This window comes from Lepisma saccharinum, chromosome 14 (assembly GCF_977018435.1).
Source record: "Lepisma saccharinum chromosome 14, izLepSacc3.1, whole genome shotgun sequence".
NCBI classification, from domain to species: domain Eukaryota; kingdom Metazoa; phylum Arthropoda; class Insecta; order Zygentoma; family Lepismatidae; genus Lepisma; species Lepisma saccharinum.
In genome coordinates, this window is record NC_139242.1 from 55,935,333 (window position 1) to 55,958,464 (window position 23,132).

General features: G+C 39.4%; 1 protein-coding gene across 1 annotated transcript in view; it reads left to right on the forward strand.

Moving 5' to 3' along the window:
- Nucleotides 1-235: 235 nt before the first annotated feature.
- Nucleotides 236-23,132, forward strand: part of LOC145998544 (uncharacterized) — a 50,959-nt gene continuing 28,062 nt past the window's right edge. The window contains exon 1 of the mRNA XM_083134967.1: nucleotides 236-331. Within this exon, the coding sequence (XP_082991093.1) occupies nucleotides 268-331 (64 nt within the window). The 5' untranslated portion in view covers nucleotides 236-267. The remainder of the gene's footprint in view (nucleotides 332-23,132) is intronic.

The following is a 23,132-nucleotide window of genomic DNA, read 5'->3' on the forward strand; positions in this document are numbered from 1 at the left end:
AAGGACGACGGTAGTGGACACATGGATCAGCGGAACCCTCCCATCCTCCAAGACGACCTTCCAAGGGTATTCCACCCAAGTTCATTACAACATGAAAGATAACACAGTATTTTTTCTTTCTTTTTGCCTACCCCCCCCCCCCATCCTTTTCTGTCGAAATGTTGTCTTCCTCCCCTTCGTCAGGACGTAATATAACGCTTACCTTGGCTTTGCTCTTTTCACATAATCCTCGAACACCTCGCAGAAAGCGCTCGCCAATTTTTCGCAATGGCTCTTAGGCTGTTTTTCCTCGCATCATGTGTGCTGCTCGCAAGCGCGACTTCAAACAGAGGTAAGTGAGTGTAGGGGACAAGCGCGGCAAACTTCAGAGCTTTAACTTTCACTTCATATTTTAGTGTTTTCTTAACAAGTACTCCTTTGAGTGTTGGTTTTGTGTGGATAATATATATTTCTTTAATCGGAGAAGTGGGCCATTTGAACGTTTCGGAGCAACTGTGGCAGGTACGAAGGCAAACCTGGGCTTCTCAACGAGTGATTTGATTTGTTATGGTTTGTTTTACTTAGCTTTTATGTCACGTTTGACTAATCGCGACGATGGGGATGAGTGGTGATGGAACACCCATGTCCAGGCTGGGATTCAAACCCGCTACCCCCTGGCGTCTTAGCGCGCTGTGATAACCACTCTGGAAGTTTCGTCTCGTTCGCAAAATAAGCAAATTTGCACTGGCGTAGATGAGGGCACCTCCAGAAATCTTGCCAACTTACACTGTTCTATAATTATTGTTTACGGACACCCAAGTGCTCGTTCTTGATAGACATTTCAACACTGAATAACAAAAGTGACATTATTGTTCTTTTCATAATATGCATGTTATCTGTCGACTATATCGTTTGACTCCTTCTGACAGATCGACAAACCAGTCGTGGTGCGTCTGGCGAAGTTGGATAGCACAGTAAATTTGGTTTCGGTAAAATTCTTAAATATCATTCCAAAGTCTCGGCCTCGTCCCAATTTTACAGAAGTCTGTCTCGTTCTCGTATCGATTTTTACAGCCCGTCTCGGTGCCATTTCTATTTTTCGGGAGGAGCTATTCACAAACACAATAGCCTCTAAGTCTCCATTCTTCGAGCACGATCTGCTAGAAAAAGACAATACGCTATCAACATATGAGAAATTAGCCGGTAATAAAAATGATATATTAACAAGCATTAAAATTGTTAGATATTTCACTAATATTTTCATATCCTTCCATTCCATATCGAATATACTATATTTTTCACATATCCTTTAGGATATACGCGTAATATCTATGTGCTAATTGATTTTCCAAATTGGATTCAAATATTTCCTATATTTAACAGCTAGAAATTATTATGATACTGTTCTGTCGCCTGTTGTCCTGAAATTATAACGAACTTCAATGTGTAAATTAATTGCCATTATGAAAAAAGATCACTTGGAAAATGTTCGCTTGACAGGACAAAGAAATCATGTAAATATGCCGCGCTCCATTCCTTATCGGTAGTTGGGGAATAGGTTGGGGTCGTTTCCTCTAAAAATCAAGCATGGGATTCCTGTGTCAGGGTGCCACATACTTTAAAGTAAAATTATAGACAGTTAATTCCACGTCCAACCAATCATACTAGCGGGCCTCCCCGATGGCGCAGTGGTAGAGTCGCCTTGTCAAGTGGTCCCGGGTTCGATACCCGGTGGAGGCACATAGTGGTTCGGATCCCACTTTAAACTGTGGGCCCAGTCCCGATTAGCCTTACTGTTCATAAAGTGGACTTAAAACACCAAATCAATCAATAAATCAATCATTCATACTAGCCCTCAATTAAAAGACTAATCTACCTTTCACGGTCAAAATACCGCGGCCATTAACAAACGTCACTGAGCAGGTTATACCTCATATTTAAAACATGAAGACATGTTTTTGATAAACAGCCGAGAACTTTCCTTGGAAGTAAGGAAAATGCCTTCTCCTTTTTTTTCTCTTTGTTCGAGTTTACGTACTCTCTTCTTGATAATTTCTTGTTTCCTATCTTCCTTCCCGTACTTACTTCCTTCCTATTTCTCCACTTTTTCTGTTTTGCTGTTTATTTCACTCCCCTCTCTCCCTCTTTTTCTTCTCTGTCTCTATTTGTCTTACTGCTTCATTTTCTTACTTGCAATCTCTCTCTCTCCGCGCGCTTCTTTACTTCTCTTTCTTACATTCTCTCTCTCTTTTTATCGTTCATTTCTTTTCTCACTCTCTATGTCTGTCGCTTCGTTTTTATTTCTTGCAATCTCTCTCTCTCTTTCTCACTCGAAACTTTCTTTCTTTCTTTTTCTCTCTTGTTTATATCCCTTCATTTTTCTCTGTCTGTCTTTTCTTCTTAAATGGTGTCACAGAATATCATTCCATTCCAGTTTTCAATGTTGACTCCCCTTGGAAAATTTTCTGCAGACGTCCATATTGTTTGTGTGTGTGCGAGTCTAATAGAATAAGTGTGACACGTTGAATGATTTAACTAATCAACACTGGTTTCTCTAAACTTTTCTCATCATTCACTGAATCTCTGCTTTATTGGGCACAGAACTATTCCAAGAAAATCGATTATGATGAATTTCGCAGTTGTATTCACTGAGCAGTGGCGTGCCCAAGGTGTTTTCTTTTGGAGGGGTTCATAACCCTGGCCCGTATTCCATAGAAAAGAACGTCAAAGACAGGGAGGAAAAGGTGACAAAATTACTGCTGACTACTTATAAAAAGCATACGTAATCCAATCCTGGGCACGTTGACTGACTACTTTTGCCGTGATTTTACTCTTCTTGCAATTGAATCAGGCCCCAAAGTTGCTATTAATAATACCAGACTTGATTACCTCATAAAAGAAGAAGATTCTTCAGCAGTCACGCAAGAAACTTGAACGCGTGCGTGTGTCTTGCACGCTGCATATTGTGCCCATTTGCAAGCATCTAGCAAGTTTATTGAAGTTGGTGAAAATAGATTAATATTCAATGCGAATCACGCAATCGTCGCTTTTGTTTTGGTGCTTCAAGGGTCGAGAATAGACGCCGCCTTGATAGCAGCAGCTGCTATAAATGGCGGATGCATTATGTATTTAAAAGAAGGCGTTTTAAAAAATGATGTAGATGATGTGAGGGCGGCCCAAGTTTTTTTTTAAATTTTATTCTTAATCTAATTTCCTTTGTGTGTTTGTGTGTGTGTGTGGGGGGTGTATGTATGTGTGTGTCTGTATGTATGTACTATATATTGTGCCACATAACTAGATGTGGTGTTGCATAAAGTAATATTATTACGGGAATGAACTTACGAAGTCATGATTTTAGGAGGATATTTTCGTTTTGTTTACAGTCTTTTAGACACTCCTCAAAACCTTATTCAAGCTACATCTCTGTTTCCTAGTTTCCAGGGAGTGTGACCCTTTCTTAAGACACCCGAATGTCAACCTCACCTCCATGTAGTACACTCTGGACTACATTTTGCAGACTATCGAGGCTCTGGCGTCTGTGTTGTGTGTGCTATCCATTTGCGTTTGTTATTCTCCTTTCATCTATTTCATGTGATCACCATCGATGCTCATCTTCGCGATTAGACAAAAGTGGCATAAAAGCGACGTAAAATAAATCAATCAATCTAGTTTCCAGCAACCAATTGAAAGTCACCGTTTGGCAGCATGAATCCGATAGGCATGGAAATGTAATGTCGTGGGAAGGTACGAACACAGCTTCCTTGGAAACAAAAGCTCTAGAATATTCCCGGAAGATATTCATCCTGAAGACAGATGTTGGGAGAGTCAGTTTCCGGGAACTAAATCGGCGGTTATTTGGTTCTAATTTCCGGGAATATATGGGACTACAGAATCGTGAGCAATGTAGTTGCTCACACCCACTCTTCATTCTATCTTGAAAGGTTTTGAAGAAAATTGTTACGGTGGATGAATAATAACTTGTTATGAGTGTCGGTGTTGAGGATTTGCGTGAAATAATTTCACAAAAATATTGTAACTTCTTAGGACATGATCAGTGTATTCCGTATACATATATTAAACATACGATAATGTCAGATTGATTAACAAGTATTAACTGATATCTATTGCAGGCATTAAAATTAAAATAATACTTAGAAGGCACCTCAATGCACTCCCCAGGGGTATGCGTAGCCCTGAATGAAAATAAGTCCTAGTTCATCAATTCATAATTTAACCTCGTCGCCACGATTAACCTATGGAAGCAGAAAAGCGACGTAAAATAACGAAAGCATCACACACAGATTAATATTCTCGTTCGTGTCTTCCACTTCACTATCCTCTTATACTCGATTACGTTATGCATTTTTCTCATTCCTCCTGCCTCAATGCGGACCTTCGTGGCGGAGTGGTTAGCACAGTGCGCTACGACGCTAGGGGTCTAGGGTTCGAATCCCGCTCGGGCATGGTTGTTTGTGAATCCCGGGCTGGGCATGAGTGTTCTTTGTGAGTGTCCCTTCATCAATTTCATCATATCATCACGCATCATCTTCTCAATAAGCCAAAAGTGGCAGAAAAGCGAAGCGAACCAAATCAATGAAGCGTATCCCCCAAAAAAGAGGGGATTTCCCCTAAATAAAGAAACAGTTCACACGTGAGGGGATATGGAGTGTATAACCAGGAAGGACAGTCTAGCTCACAATAAACAAGAAAGATTTGGTACTACAATGAACGCAAATGTGCATTTTTCATTAATAATCAAGCTGTTAGTATAGTCGACGCGCTAGCTACGTTAACGACCGGCTGGCTTTGAAGTCCACGGAGCGCGCCCACCAGCTTCAACCTACACTCTCAACCCACGGTGTTGCCACACATCTACTCTCCACAACTACTCTATGCCACCTTGTCCCTTCGCCTTCCCTCGGTCTCCACATTGAAGTTGCAAAGGACGGCAACAGCATATCCACAGTCATGTGACTGAGACTCCACATGGAGTAGACGAGCAGAATGACAGCTGCGCCCATTGGCTGAAGGTTGAGTGTGATTGGACGAAAACAACTCGCCCGCTGTTTATCCCCACCCACGTTCGTGGTGGCAGCTCTCTTCAATCTTGGACGTTAAACAAGTAAACGCGTCATCTATACTAAGTTTCAGTCTCGGCGTCTTCAAGTGTAAGTATCAAAATCGGTCTATCGACATTTTTCAACAGCACTGGTGTGATAAAAGTAACTGACACCACAAAATATTCCCGCTCTCGTTACGACCATTACATGAAACATATCTGGTACACATTACACTTACTGGTCAAGTTCACAAAACCATGTACTGTACATATTACAATAATTGGGAATGTATCTCGTGTTTTTTGTTGTTGTTTTTCAACGATAGTCAGAGGAAAACAAGAGACAACGAGTGTTGGTGGGAAAGGGGTACTTAATATGGGAACAAGGAGCTGGGCGGCATGTTAAGAAAGAGGCTCATAAAAAAATCAGAGCACATCATCCTGGTCTTTTGCCCTTCTGGATACAGATGTGACAACCGAGAGGTTGGGCAGCACAAGCTTATCTGGACAATCAGCAAACCCATCTGTGTAAAATCCCTAGGTCGCTGGGTTTCATATGATTCAGCCACTTGATCATACTTACCCTTGCTTCTGAAGTCACGAGGATGGTTTGCGGGTCCTTTTTTGGTGTAATTTACTCATCTACATTCAGTCTTGGGAGGCGAATTTCTAACTCGAGCACCAGGGCACGTCTGCAACAAAACTTTTGCGGTTGAATTACACACGGACTCGTAGGCGGACTGGCACACACACGCGCGAACTGTTTTCCTGTCTGTCAGTGCCACTTTTTTTGAGGGGGAAGAGGGTTCAAAGCGGTGATTGCAGCGTTGTCAAGTTTAATGGTTGTTACGTATTCGTAGGTAGCAAGCGTTTCGCTACTTTCGTTTTTATAACTGCACGTTGATGCATTTTATGCACACCACAATGACGGTAATGGGTGTCTGATTAGCTGGTTAACATGGTGACAATGATAGAACTGGGGGTAGGCCCGTACCCAGGGGGGGGGCAAGGGGGGCCATGCCCCCCCCCCTCGAGCAATGTAATATTTTGATGCAATCCTACAAAAATAACATGGATAATTTTTAAGATTTTGCAAAAAATGTAGATTTTCTTCTTGTATAAATGAATGGGTTGTCTCTGGAGAAAGTCAGACTCCAGAAGTCTGCAGTCTACTATATTTAGTAATTTTAGTTTTATAACAATTTATGCGAAGTTACTAAATGTTCCAGTTTGGTCGGGACAGTTCACCATACTTACACCCTGTTTTGACTTTTTTCGAAATGCAGTCTTCATGAGAAAATGTCCTCTGTTTGTAGTTAATTCACATTCAGACATGTTCTTCATTATAAGCATAACATAACATAGCGTTGGTGGTCACATTCAGGGTACGAATCCCCACCTTCCCACCAACGATCGTGTTCTATTAAAAAAAAATCCCCCATTAAAATTTTCCGAGGGCAACAACAAAGATAAGCAATTACTTTGGACTTCAAACATAGGTACTTTACTAAGAATAACATCATATACACATACAAAGAAGGAATAAGGAATAACAAAGAATGATGTCAGCCTGTGTGTGAATGTTGCATATATATATATATATATATATATCTTGTTCTCTCTCTCTCTCTCTCTCTCTCTCCCTTTCTCTCTCTCTCTCTCTCTCTCTCTCTCTCTCTCTTGTTCTTTTATTAGCCACATTTCTTGAATGCTAAGTTTTCTTTTCATCGGATTCAATGGAAAGGAGTAGGTACATAAAATTTCTACAATGTCTAAGTATGCCAGCTACATCTAGGTAGGGTGGTGCAAAGACAGCATGGGGTAAACACGTAGTACTTCTACAGTCATAGATAAGATTTTAAAATTATATCAAATTGGAATAGTAAGAATTGGAGCCGTAGGTGCGAAGGTGGTTGTCATTGTCACCCTAGGCCCCTGGAACATAGAAAATAGACCGACCTGTTATTTCTCCTACATTTCTCACCTCCTTTCGTCGGGAATAAAACATAGCACTTACATGTTAATTTAATAGGAAACTAATGTCTTCTTAAAGTTTCTAATTTTTGTCCCTCCACCTAGTTATCTTGAATTTGCAATCGATGTTGCAGATGTGAACAATAACACGCACTGCTTCAAAGAAGATGGTGTGAGATGTCACAACCGACTGTCCTTTTATTAGCTACATTTCTTTAAATCTAATTTTTCTTTTCATAGAATTCAACGGAAAGAGTAAGTACATAAAATTTCTACAATGTCTAAGTACATCTAGGTAGGGGGGGTGCAAATTCGGTGCAGGGGTGAGAAAATCATTCTCGTCCTGGGCGCTGAAATCTTTAGCTACAACTCTGATAAGGAAATATTTCCTTTCGAGAGATCATTAAACCATTATAAAAACATAACACAATAAAAGTATGAAAATTTAATTATCATTTTTAATAAAAAGCAATAATTAAATTAAACAATATCTAACACTTATTAAAAACATCTCACCTATCTTCTAATTTCTTGACATTTTGCACCAGTCATTAAAGGAATTAATTTGCTAGTTTATAAATGTAGCAAATCAATTTGTTTATACTATATGTTTATAAATATAAATATATATAAATAAATAAATTAATTATATTAATTAATAATTTTATAATTGACATATATGTCATGACAATTATATATATAATTAAATATATATAAAACCAAGGTTTCGGGCTTGGCCTCCCCCTCCAAAAATCCTGGGTACGGGCCTGACTGGGGGTGGATGTTTTGCGAACATTTCGCAAGCTGAGGGGAGATACCACTCCTTCAGTTTGAAGTTTTCGTGTTCCTGCAACGCCCTTAACATAAATTACCGTGATTGAAATGAAATTATAGCTATGTCTGAAATATGTGCTATTAGTTTGACAATCATTTTCCAAGGGCGCCTCTTCTGGATGTCCATGTTAATGAACTGAAAGTTACAATATACCAATATACCACGTTCAAATGAATGTAGAATCGACTTGGAGCCATGTGACGTGAGACATGGTTTGCGCAGATTTCTGATGTCGGCTTATCAGTCGCTATCGACGGTGTTTGGGTAATCGCACTCGTTACATCTAGTCATCTAGTGAGCAAGTTGTTACTTGCTATGTTCACTTTTAACGTTTTAATTTTTCATTTTGCTAAGAATTTGAAGAAAAACTCAGACATTTTTACTCTGAAAGGATATCTCCGCTCGGTCATCGTTTTTATTACGGTCCTGAATACGGTCCTAGCCTGATTCATAGTATTCAAAATTGGATTTGTAACTTCATATGTTACAGTAAACGCCTGTAGCTTTCTCTGTATACGTACAGCCTAATTGGATTAATGAATTACATACATTATACTTGTAGTACTGATTTCAAAGGAAAATACAAAATTAGTTGCTATACTGGTTCAGAAGGGTTGTTTACATCAGGGCAACCTGATGCGGAACTACGTGGGTGCGGGGCTTGGGAATACAATATACACGGGGCCAATAACCAAAAATTTTCGGAGGTCTGAAAAATCAGATTTTTGTTTCTTAGTCTGAAGTACAGGTGTCCTAAATAATTGCAATGTAAATATTGCTACAATTAATTTATATAGTTCGTATTATTACCTGACAGCAATAAGCAAAATATGTTGAAGATAAAAACCAAGAACGAATCAAGAGACTAATAAATGTTTCTAAATTAGTGCTTCTTTTCTTTTATGATGCACCCATGGGCGTATATATAGTTCACGTACGGGGGGGGGTCAACTTTTGGTACAATTAGGGTTCCTATATTTCACAAGTGAAAATCCGGGACACTACTGACCGGAAGCTTGTTAGGGAGCGGGGGGGGGGGGAGGGCTGGACCCGATAAAGTTGTATGTATGTACAACATAATGATCATTTACATCCCACATTGTGTGGGAACTTTATTTGAAAACTGCAGACTGAACAGAGGGGCACCCAAGAACTGACTCTTTGTAGTAAGCAGGTTACTATACAATGGAATGGAATCGTAACTGAAATTCAGCACCGCCAGCAGACGGCGGCTCCATCGTGAAGTCAAAGATGTTTGCAGTACCGTCTTGTAATTCGATAACTCTTGTATTATGGAGAAGGAGCAGTTCAATGTAGAGTTAGATTGTTTTGTAAAACGAGCATTTTAAAATTACGTCTACGCATTTAAATATAGAAAAGTTCAGGAAAGTACAGTCTTAATCATTTCTTCCTTCCCACCCAATTCCAGGACATTTGTGCATCCCGAAGAAACTATTCGGGACACCGGGACAAATGCTACCATTCCGGGATTGTCCCTGAATCCGGGACGTATACCATCCCTAGGTATGATCTGGCTATCAAAATCCAATCTGCCACCACATGAAAGTCTATCTACGAACTTCTAACTTCTCTACATAAAATGAGCAGAAAATGTTTTTGAAAAAGCTAATCCCAGCTTCTCTTTAAGAAACAATATTAGAATTAGTATTTTCCTTCTTGCTACAAAATTGAAAATAACATCATCGATGTTATTTTAATTTTCGTATGTATGTACACTTAACAGTGCAAGGTCCATTAGTGAAGGATCCCCCGTTGAATTGCGAAGACATTATTTCAACCTCCTTAATGTTAAACACATCCTCTCGGGTGTTGAAGATGAAACTGGCAGTGTAGCCAAGATCACTAACAATTTGTGCATATTTGAGTACAAGAGCTTGTCACAATTTTCTACTGCCTATAATGCAGATCCTGGACATGTCTTTTCAATTACTATTTGCCACATTTTTCATTTAGATTTGAAAATGTAAAAAATATAAACCAGGCCATCCAACATTTTGACACTGTCGGAATGAATGAGGAATAGGCATTTCATATTGGAATAAGTTGTTGCAATTTTTCAATGTGTTCACTGTGTTCAGAGAATCTTGGGTTCATTTCTACTACAAAATGGTTCAAAAATAGACAACAGTAAAGTTTCTACTATTAGTGTATACGATTTCACAAGTCTCCCTACTTAGTATTTCTGTCCTTCTTATGTCAAACAACTTGAGAACGTTACAGTATTTCCGTGGCTACCTTGCACTGCATTTTTAAAACCAAAAATGAATTATCGACCCTTCGGGATTATTAAACAGTTGAGAAATTTCAAATTATCAAAAAATTAGAACCTGAGGAATACCATATCGGGAACTTATAATGAAATAATAATATTCGCACTATAAGTTCACAAACAGCTGCTTCGGGCAGAACTTACATGTAGCATTATAGAATTTGCGAAATGTCAGTTGTTTTCTCAGTATTTTCCAGATAAATTCCGAAACTATCAGGAAATTGCAGACATTTGCTTTGCGATTCCATCCGGTGTGAGGAATTAATCTCCTTCCCATCCGTATCCCGTTCCATACGCTTGTAATTTAGAACAAAATAAGTCGGAAGAAATTTTTACGAACACGTCTTTGCTCATAGCGGATAGAACAGGTAATCTGGCAATTTTACTGAACCAAAGGAAGGGGGGGTTGGACCCGTTGGACCCCTTAAATACGCCCATGGATGCACCACTGATGTGATGTTCATATTCAATTAAAGAACTGGAAATGTTCAATATCAAATTAATATTTTATGCATCAAAGTGGCAATTTTAATCATATCCAGTAACATTCTTCATCATAACTCCTTTTTTTTTAAATTTTGACGCTGTACTTGATTTGTATTTCTTATTAAATAATATAATTTTAAAATAGTGTAATATTAACTATTTTTAACTTAAATATTTGAAACGATTATTATGTATTGCTTTGTTTAGAGTTTGGTTTCGGTAATTTTGGATATTTTACAGTGTGTCAAAATAATCCATGAATTCATGAAAAACAAGATTAGTTACTATGTTGGAAGTATCAGCGTCATACAAAAATATTTTTTTTTTAGCGCGGGGCCTCAGGAGAGTGCCAGAGTTGCCCCTCCCTAGGGTCGGTTCTGGGTTACATGTACATTTGTGCAGGTTTGTTGTTTAGTACCTCATACATGAAAACCTGCTTCGCTTCGGTGGGCAAGAGTGAAGAAAGATATATATATATGAGCAGTGCTTACGTCTTCTTTCAAAGAAGAATAACGATTATTGCTCTACACTTTTTACACTAAACTATTTTTAGAATACTTGGTACTGGGACCAAGGGGGGGGAAAAGTCCTGCCGTACAGCAGGTGTGAAAGGTTTGTTCAGCAACTGAGGTACTGAAAACTCCCCCTTGCTTTACAAGACAATAAATTATGCTTGATATTATAAATCGTTGGTAGTTCGACAGACATTGGCGCTGAGCGGAATGTTCGTTACTGGCATGGACATTTAACTTGGTACGTGCTTTCATTTTACAATGAACTTTCTTCTTTCTTTTTTTGCAACTCGTAGTTGTAACGGATAGAACGTTTCAAGTTCACGGATTAGGGTTTATCTTTTCTCGCCTGTTAGTTCAAGAAGGCAGCATGTTTTCTCTCTTTATGAGATTTGTTATCTAAAGAAACATCACCTCAACATTAACGCACGCTCACGGACTAGCAAACGTAACACGAAAGAAGGAAAGTGAAAAAAAATGACAGTAACCGCAACTTAGGTAGCCCTCTGGTTGTGGGTCCGCGAGTTGGAATGTTTGGTCGTGCAAATTTTCCCTTCTAAGAACTAAGGTCAATGACAATGGAACGTCGAATTCAATCGAGTTTTACAGGTGCAGGAAATGCGTTTATCAAATTGCAAATGTAACGCTAATATGTCACTGAGATATACACGCCCGCAGAACAGGTAATGTTAATGAATTACTCGAGCAACGTGCAAGATGTTAATCCTCGCATTTCAAATAGCAATTAACGTCCGGACCTGCTTTGAGGTCCATGGCACCATTAGAAGGACATAACCACCGTTGGCGAATCAACATTCAAGTGAAAAGTCACGTATTCAAACATCTGAAAATTCTAACAAGAAAAGACAATCATACAATTGTTATTTTAAAGTTATATCTTCCTGTTAAAATTATATAAAAGAATTCCCTGCTGCTGTAGTAAAGAAAGGGACCAAGTTTCTTTGAGATCCTACATTTATCGTACGTACAACAAACAGTTGTAGGAAAGATATAGTTGAAAGCTTCTTCCCTGACTTTATTATTTCTGTCTTACCTTCATTGCTCCGTCTATCGGTCTAACAGTCTCAAAATCAGCAACTAGGAGGTAGAAACATGACATTTCTCAATTGTACGAATCTATCTACCTTAACTTATTAATCACAGTCGTATTACAGCCGAGGCACTATAGTGATACGATTGGTAACATCAAAGCAATAATCTGTGCCTTACAATTTTCACTTTCTATAATGACCAACAATACAATGCGATTTCAATTTATTTCAATAAGATATGTAATTACTGTATTTTCATTAATAACGTCCAAGTTAAGGAATTCATATATCTGTATGTGTCACCCAATTAGTTGATCAATAAAAAGTCCAGGAATTTTAAATAAATTCAATTTCGGTCCAGGAGAAAAAATCAGCAAGAATGGGGCTACATGGAGAGGGGCAAGGTGACTGCAGCGTTTGCGTTTCGCCCATTTCTACCTTGTACTGTACCTTAGATTCTCGAGACAGCCAGCACCTGGATTAGTCTTTCATGCTCACAAGTGGATAATTGTTTATCGTCAGGTCTAATTGATCCAAGTTGCGTATTGTTTCATTTCAACACGGAACTTGGACCCTATTTAAACTGATTCTGAAAAAGGCTGTTTCCATTGTCCGCGGTGCATGACGCGGCGCATGTTGTACGCCAAAATCATTTGGGGCAATTTTGTCCCCGGCACTTGCGCCGCGGTATGTTGCAGACAGTTTCCATTTCAACAAATGCTTGGTACATGCCCCGTCGCATGCCGCGCGTCATGTTGCGCGGCAAATTTGTGGTAATGGAAACGGGCTTAATATAGTCAGTCCATTGCGTTATGTACAGTAACTCTTCGACAAGGGAGTTTTTGAACCTGGCCCACGAGAGAACAACAGTATTTTGATATATTCCCTGCGCTACGTTTTCTACAACCGCAGTGTGACATTCCAATGTAAAACGTTCTCGCGGACATTTTTAGAAGGCAACTTTTGATCGGTCAATCCTGGTCCAGGAAATGTAAATAAATTCAATCACGGACTGGGAGAGAAAATCAGCAAACGTAAATGAGTTCTAGACAGTGTATAACCTTTTCATATTTAAAGCATTTCAATTCGGTCCAGGAACCTTTTCGGATCAATTTAAATTCGGTCCAGGAATCGTATTTCCAGAATGAATTTCAATTCGGTCCAGGAACCTTTTTTCCAGAATGAATTTCAATGCGGTAAAGGAACCTTTTTTCCCGCATCAATTTAAATACGGTCCAGGGATCTCAATGTAACAATACGCAACTTGGACCGAATTTAAATTGTGCGAGAAAAAAGGTTCCGGTCCCGCACCGGAACACAATAGAACCCATTAGGATTAATCTGCTAGCAGAACGACAGTTATACTTATTTGGCCTTAGTGGTAAATTTCTAGTAAGGGACAGACGGATTTCATCAACTTTACAGTAGAAATTACTTACCGAATGCAGTTTCTTTATACTTGTGGAAGTTAGGGGAAGTGTTTTCTCGCATCGTTCATTGAATTTTGCCGGTAAATCATCTATTTTTCGATATAAATGTCTGACCGATGCACGAAAGCTCTTGCATCCATTTACTTCCAGGTGGATGTAGCCTGTGTGTGATGACGTAATCCCAGTCAGTTTTTCCAAACATGTGTTTTTGTAACTGAAGAAGATAGTTTCCGGCAAATGGTTTGTGGGGCTATGTGTCTATGGTTCGTGGGGCTATGCGTCAATGGTTTGTGGGGCTACGTAGGTATTTTTTGGGTGCAGTGGGGTGAAACGAGTACGGTAGTGAAACTATGACCGCCATTTTGTGTGTTAGCGAAGGCAAAAAGAAACGAAGAAAACTTGCTCGATATGTCGCAAATAGAGCTTATTTCCGTGAAATAAGCGAAATGCCACCGTCAGCAATGTTTCTCAATGCAGAATACGTAAGTACGAATATTCAAATTCAATGAACTAGCAAATTTCAGCTGCCTGTCCCTTACGAGAAATTTACCATGTAACAACATGTCTAGTTACTCACGAACGCGTTGTTTCCCCAAAATGTGCGAGAAAGGGGGCAAAATTTCAGGATAAATGCAAGCTCTGAAGTTGCTTAAGTACTTTCAGCAAACTAGAAACATAGGCACTACACTTACCTGTTTATCGCTCATGATAATAATTGCAATGCAATATCGTAGAACCGCAAGCACACATTCAAGAAACGTACAAACTAGAAAAGACAACACATTTAAAACTGTCACGTCCCTGATTTGGTCGACAAGCTATCATCGGCGATTATCCAGAGTTGCCAGGTAGTTACGTCAAGAATAAGCATCCTGAGGATTACATTGTACTGATTCATGATTGCATTTGCCACAGGCGGGTATTGCGGTCCCTGATTTGATCGACAAGCTAGCATCGGCGATTATCCAGAGTTGCCAGGTAGTTACGTCAAGAATAAGCATCCTGAGGATTACATTGTACTGATTCATGATTGCATTTGCCACAGGCAGGTATTGCGTTATACATTAAGCCGGTGGCAGATGAATTTGTCTCGTTGTAAGTACAAATACATGCTACCTTTGAGCACTATAATAAAAAACAAATGTTTGGTAAAACGGGTGCCGTGGCAGCGACAATAGAATTCTACAATTTAACTGTTAAAGAAGTTTTAAGAGTGCAGTTCTAAATGCACACACTTTTTATGCATTTCGAAGTAATTCGTTTGCATCTTTAAGAAAAGGTTCTATAGTCATTTTCTACGAAAATAATAATAATAATAATAATAATAATAATAAGCATTTCATATTGTATAATTAACATATTATGTAAACAGTTTAATTATATCTAATTCATATTTGATAGCGCATGGTATACGTTATAGTACAGCGCCTTGAATAACGTAGTGTGGAAAACGGCACGGTTCTGCGCTCTCTGGCTGGTTCCACTCGAAAATGATCCGCTAGAGGCGTTGGTGTTGGACCCGGTGCTTGGTATTCGTCTGCTTATAATGGAAGTAAATGGAGTTTTCGCTGCAACGTCTGATTCTTTTACATGAAGCATTTCTATGAATGTGATAATTGCTATGATATTTGGTACAGTGGTCGCGAAGATATTAACGAACATTGTAGACAGTCGACCACGTCCTGTTATCGTCATACTTTCGTTAATAATACGGGAGAAAAAGTACGCGTGGAATGCTCTTGGCAACTAAATTTTTGTGTATGAATTAGGTTCATTATTATTATTAATATCATCATCATTTCTTTTAAAGATATACACACTGAAGCATTTGTATTTTTGATATTTACTGTCTCTTTTCTTCCGATTCAAACTAATCGCGGCGATGATGATAATGATGATTGCATGAACCGACAAGGGGAACCCCACAAAACTTTCTTAGTGCCATCGACATGAGTGTAAGGCAACATTCAAACCAATGGGACAAGCGACACGGGATGTTCACACTGCCACACTAGTGGCACACACTTCCACACTGTAAAATAGCATCCATTGCACATGAGGGTCCAAACAGCAAACGACACGTTCATATGGCGTATTCGCGTGCTACTTGTTACTTCGGTCGGAAAGCTCCTTAAAGGAAGGGTGCTGAGACCGAAGCGACGCGCTACAGGGGGAGTTCCCAACTAAGTGACAAGCGACATGGTGCCTTCAGTCTATTAGCAAGCCTTGCTTGCGAACAACAGATAGACGACACGATAAACCGCACATTACAACAACAGATCTAGGCGACACGATAAGCCACACGTGTCGCTTCTGCGTCGCTCAAACTGGGCCATTTCCTCAATAGCTTGCAACATGTTGCCGTGGTTTGTTGTTCGTGCATACGCGATGCAATGAGTGTCTTGCTTTAGTGAGATTGCGCACCAAAGCGACAAGCGGCACGCGACACTTATCGCTTGAGGATTTCACCAACTGAACGCTGCCCTGTGCTTCCCGTCATGCCGCTACGATGTGAAATGTTGCTCTTGATTGGCTCCTTTCCAAGCAACATGTGTCGCTTCGGTATGAAAGTTGCCTTGGACCGAATGACCCGTGTCGCTTTGGTGTGAAATCCTCGTATCGTTTGTCGCGTGTCGCTTTGGTCTAAAATCTCCTTGAGGAAACGGTGCAGTCAGAGCTTGTGTCCCTACGGTTCGAAAGGTTGCATTGATTTCCGACTGCTCGCTTTCAAGCGACACTTGTGGTTTGTCGCCTCGGTATGAAATATCTCTCAGGATACTATTTATATTCTATTAACATAGAAAAATGAACTCTAATACACAGTCCAAGACCTGACGTCCGGAATCACATTGCGATGTTTCTTCTTGTGTTACGCACGCATGCTATTTATTCATTTTATTTTACTTTTCTTTCCAAATTAATGCCATTTCGTGACTGCAAATCACTCCACAAATATAACTGTTTCTATCAATTCACGTACCGCCTTTCAAGACAAACAAATCTACATAATATATTCCAAAAGCTAACAAAGCCGCATTACTTTCATAAGAAAATTAGCACCGACATTGATCGCACTGCCATCTATGTTTCTCATCCGTCTGGGGAACCAGTTTCTTGGGTCGCTTTCCACACTACGTTATTCAAGGCGCTGTAGTTATAGTGTTCATATCTGAAGAGATTTACACGTAAATGAAATTTGAAGTAGTACGTGGGATCCATGAGTATTACCCTCCAAATTGTCCATGGCTATTTTTATTAATATTTTTCTTACATCCTATGTGTTTTTAAGCGGTGCATATTTATGTATGCTGATGTAGAAGTTGTCAACAGCTTGTTTTGGGTTATCTTTTTATTCTTGAAGCTCCTCTTATTGGGTCAAATAAAGTGCACGAACATGGTGATGGACAATTTGCACGTTAATACTCATGGATCCCACTTAGCGTTCGAAGATTTGTTCGCCTGATACTCCCTGCACTCTATTATACTATGCACGTGTTTTGTATGTGTGTGTGTGGAGGGGGACGGGGTGTTGCAGCTTGGGACAGAAGTGGATAGTAGTGCTTGTGTGTGCGTGTGCAAAGGCATGAGAGGGAAGCTTGCATTGTCCCAAACTGGGAATAACGAAACAGAGCGTTGTGCTTTACGCCAATTGTGTTTAGATAGATTGCTATGAAGAGACCGGAGAAAGGCACAGTCGAACCAGAGCGTATAGAAGAGAAAGTGTGTGCACTTCGTTTTCTTCCCGTAAGCCAAGTGAATAGAGCGGTGCCCCACCGAAACACTGGCAGCACCTTCGCTTGCGAGCGTTTTCTGCTTGCAGTGCGGCCGCGGTTTACGTAGAGCGTTGTGTTTTGTTGTGCTAGAATAACATTGTGTACTTTTATTAATGACAACGTTGTTACGTTATTGAGTTTAGTGTCGTTAGATTTGTGATTGATCCGTTGTGACTAGTTTGTGTTGTGTTCAACGCATTATTATTGTGTTTGAGACAGCAGCGAGCGAAAACTACAAGATGCCTACGTCTTTCGTACCCGGCTGTAGATCTGGATATGACTGCTGTTCTTCAGGCAGTAGACATTTTTTAGGCCACCTAAAGACAGTAATGGTCTCTCAAAATGGGAGTGCCATCCCTAGAAAAGACAAAAAACTAAGTCATAATTGCTATGTGTGTGATATTCATTTTTCCACTGACCTTTTAGGGAAAGTGGATTCGTTCATAGTGGATGGCGATACAGTAGAAATTCCACGACAAAGGTGGACTTTAAAACCAGAAGCAGTTCCTCATATATTTCCTAATCTGCCCAAATACCTCTCTAAGACAGTTAAGAAGCGAAAATCTCCCATGAAAAGGCAATCTTTGGGGACAGATGATAATGAAGTAAGTACTCGTCGCAATGTATCATTAAGCTTATCAGTAGAGGATGATTTGCTTCACACTGCGGATGCTAGCAATACAATAGCATTGCTAAAGAAAAAACTTAAGAATCAGAAACGCAATTTAATTAGACCGCAGAATAAACTAAAGGTCGCACAGGCTAAAATAAATTTGCTTGAAAAAGGCGTTAAAGATGCTAAATTAAAGACAACGGTCACACAGTCAAAACAGTTCGCGTCTCTTAGCAAAAATCAAAAAATTGTAATTGATACAATCTTAAAGAAATGCCAACTGAAAAGTAAGACAGGAATAAGATACAGTTCTGAGTTTATACTGGATTCTCTTCTATTAAAAATTAAGTCCCCCAAGGGGTATAGACACTGTTTGCATCACGATTTGCTACCTTTGCCTTCTGAAGCTCACTTGAGAAAATTGGTGAAGGGTGTTAAATGTCCTTACGGCGTAAATTCCCATGCCATCGACGCTATAACACATTTTCTTAGTGAAAAGAATGAGAATGAGCGTAGCGGAATGCTGATTTTTGATGAAGTTAAACTTAGGGAAGCAATTCAGTTTAACTCGAATTCCTTAAAAATAGACGGCTTTGTTGATTTGGGAAATCTTACTCCAGACGAAAGCAAGAATCAATTAGCAAATCATGCTCTAGTTTTTATGTTTGTTCCTTTTCTGTATAATTGGATTCAACCCATAGCAGTATATGCTAGCAGGAATGCCACCCCTGGTGACATTCTCACAAAAATACTTATCCAGATAATCATACATTTGGAAAAAGCAGGGGTCAGAATTATTGGTTTTACATCTGACGGTAGCCAATCTAACAAAACGTTATGGAAATGCTTAGGAATTTCCGGAAACAGAAACAATCTTAAGTGCTCTATATAAAATCCAGCTGACTCTAGTGGAAAGCTTTGGGCATTTCAGACGCACCACATATATTTAAATGCATATGGAATAACTTCCATGATAAAATGCAGGTGTACTATAATGGTGATATTGTTGATTATTCATTTTACAGAAAAGTGTATGAACATGATTCATCTACTGAACTTTCCGGTATGAAAGTTTGCTACAAAGTGACCTCTGCTCATTTGGATCCTAATTCATTGCAACGAATGAATGTAAGACTCGCAATGCAGCTGTTCAGCAGATCTGTGGCTAATGGAATAAAATTTTATCGGAGTATTAATGCAGAGGGGTTAGAAGGCAGTGAAACAACGGAAAATTTCACAACGGACCTAAACTGCCTGGTTAACGCATTAAATTCATTCACTCCTGCACAGGCACTATATAAAGGATCAGAAGCACATACAACTTTAATAAAATGGAATGCTGTCCTTAGAGATAATAGAAATTTCTTCGCTTCAGAAAAAAAACTTTAGAGTCCTTAAGAGTGACTTTAGAAAGTACTTTAGAAGTGTCCGAATATTTGTGGAAGAACAATTACAAGTACGTTTTGACAGGAAAATTTAATCAAGATTCCCTAGAACGCCATTTTGATATATTGCGGTCGTTCACTTGTGATGATCATCCCTCCACTGTGGATTTTCTGCACTTACATATGCTGCAATCAATTTACGTACCAGCAAAACTTGCTTTATTTTCGGGCGGAAACTGTGAATACAGGACTGAATCTCCTCTGACGTCTTTTGTTAATCAAATACGAACTCTGGCAAGAGCAACCGAAAATAGAAATCTTTCTGTCAAGAAGCAAGCTGAAAATAAAATAAGGGAAAAAAATTCCATTGTTGAAGATGAAATTCAAATACCGGACTGGGAAAACAACATACCGAACTTAAATGAACATACATAGTGCGGTATATTTCCAAAGTGACGGATTGTAAACTGTGTACAACTTTTCTGCACGGGGAACCAACTAATGTACCTGCCTCACTTACGCTAATCGACTATGGTTCGGGCGACGGCTGTAAATACCTTACCTATGCATCGAAAAGTATTTATGATGTGCTGTTACGAGTGGAAGAATTTGTTGCAGAAAAAATATCATGTGCTAACAGTTTATGGGGTGATATATTTTTTGAGTGTTTCGGCAATTTAAAATTAATTGCTGTAAAAACTTCGCAATTAGGATGCTGTGAAGATCATGTGCTGCGTACGCTACCTAAACTCGTATTTCACTATCTGAAATGTCGATTTTTCTTCCGCACCAAGGAGATAAGAAAGGAATTAAGTGCCTCGAAGACAGCAAAATCATCTCGGAAATTCTCCAAACTATCCAGCTGCTGAGCTTTTCTCCAAACGTAAGTAACATGCATTTTTGTTTCTTATGTAGTTATGTAAGCAACGCGAGCATCTTCCGCGCCCTCTCAAACGTCACCACTGCCATCTAGGCGGTGGACCACGGCAACTTAGGGAGTGCGGACACTATTTCTTCTATACGCTCTGGTCGAACTATCCGTGGTCATTATGGCTATTCGTTTAGCTTTTGAGATTTTTGTGGAACATAACAGTTGGAAAATGTAGGTTTTCGCCCTGTTCATTAGTCAGCTTTAATTGTCTTCTTGTATCAAATCTATTATACGGTGGCAGATTATGAGGATGAGATAGGCCATATTTACACTCAACAACGTAAATCTTTATCTTCATGAAGTCCATGTGCTTGAAGGTTACAAATTTTATTTCAATGCGCCTAGATTACTTGAACAAAGCATTACAGAGCACGTATGTTATTTTTATCCACACAATTATATATTTTAGAGATATTTCTTTCCAGTGATTTTGATGTTTATTACCCATTATTTGTGAGGACGTTAGACTTCTAGAAAAAAGTGGCGTAGTTCCAACACCCTCTTAATCTATAATCTGGAAATGGTCCTCTAAATACGTGTAATAGAAAGGGAAAGGGCTCAAATCAGATAGCTTCGACACAGGCACGTATCACGCACTATGTTTCGGGGGGGAAGGTCCGAACCAAGTGTCTCAGGAATAATAATAATAGTAATAATAATAATAACGTTTAAATTAAAATAATTATATTAAATCAAATTAATACTAATTACAATACATAAATTAATATTATATTATTATTACACGAATAGGTAAAAAGACTGTATAAGAATAGAGACATAACATCGCATATTCATTACGTAGCTTACTTGTAGTTAAGATTAGTATTTTATGCATATTATTTTGAGTAGTAGTGTACATAAATCTTCTTTGTAATGTCATTCAAAGCCGTATGATCCCAATGTAATCCTTGCCTTTTGAAACGTTCAGAGGAAATTAATAACCATCGATTATGCAACAAATACTAATATTTCCATTACTTAATTTCAGTACTTGGTAAGTCTTTCGGGGGGTCCGAACCCCTGGACCCTTCCCCCTAAATATGTCCTTCCTGTCCTTCAAAGCCGTATGATCCCAATATAATCGTCTTCCAATAAGTTCAGAGAAAATTATACAACAAAGACTAAACCAATATATTTTGCATTATTGAATTTTAGTACTTGATAAGTCTTTCGACCCCCCCCCCCCTAAATACATCCTTGCTTCGACACACATCACTTGATTAGGGATGGCCAGATCCGGATCCTAGCGGATCCGAAATCCGGATCCGGTTGGTTCCGGATCCTAAAATTTTTCGGATCCGGAATTTTCGGATCCGGATCCGGATCTAGTACTTTCGGATCCGGATCCAGAACTTCCGGATCCGGATCCAGAATTTTCGGATCCGGATCCAAAACTTTCGGCGTTTTGCCATCCCACATGCACTTCTTTGGAAAGTAACAATGTGCTTATAACATATTGTTACCTGCTAATATACATATATATATAATATACATACACACATATAGTATATATAGTGTGTGTGCGCACGTGCGCGATTTGTAATTAATTAATACACTTACAAGGGAGGTCTAAGTCTCCCCCTCCGATTTCCATGAAACTTGCAGGGCCCAAATGAAGAAATACGTGTTTTTTTTGTTTCGGCAAAAAAATTGTTCTAGGGAGCAACCACCTCTCAAATGTCAAGATGAGGACAAATTGAAGTGAGGATCTGACCCCTGTGTTCCCCTCGGATTTCCATGAAACGTGGCAGGTGTATAGTAGGGATGGTCAGTTCCGGATCCTAGTGGATCCGAAATCCAGATCCAGAACTTTATTTTAATTTGTAGAACTGTAACCGTAGAACAATTGTATAATTTTTGTATAACATTTCTATCTTGTTATGTGTGTTAAAGGTTTCATTCTGGAATGGAATTTCTCACATGTATGTGTGTTTTCATCCCCCCCCCCCTCAAATGTCAAGATGAGGAGAAATTGAAGTGGGGATCTGACCCCGAAACCACGTAAATATGGCATAGGAAGAAACAGGGGGCATACGGACTCTCTATACACCTGTCAAATTTCATGAGAATCGGAGGGGGACACAGGGGTCAGATGATCCTCACGTCAATTTGTCCTCATCGTGACATTTGAGGCGGGTTTTGCCCCCTAAAACAGTTTTTTTAGCCGAAACAAAAAAAACACGTATTTCTTCCTTTGGGCCCCTCTATACACCTGCCAAGTTTCATGAAAATCGGAGGGGGGCACAGGGGTCAGATCCTTACTTCAATTTGTCCTCATCCTGACATTTGAGGGGATTTTGCCCCCTAAAACAGTTTTTAGCTGAAACAAAAAAACACGAAATTCTTCCTTTTGGCCCCTCTATACACCTGCCACGTTTCATGGAAATCGGAGGGGAACACAGGGGTCAGATCCCCACTTCAATTTGTTCTCATCTTGACAATTGAGTGGGTTTCGCCCTGTAAAACAGTTTTTAGCAGAAACAAAAAAACACGTATTTCTTCCTTTGGGCCCCACTATACACCTGCCAAGTTTCATGGAAATCGGAGGGGGACACATAAGTCAAATGCCCACTTAAATTTGTCCTCATATTGACATTTGAGGGGGTGGGTTGCCCCCTAAAACAGTTTTTTAGCTGAAACAAAAAAAAATCTTCATTTCGGCCCGTTTATACACACACCTGCCAAGTATCATGGAAATCGGAGGGGGACACGGGTCCGATCCTCACTTCAATTTGTCCTCATCTTGACATTTGAGGGGGTTTTGCCCTCTAAACCCGTTTTTTAGCTGAAACAAAAAAACACGTATTTCTTCC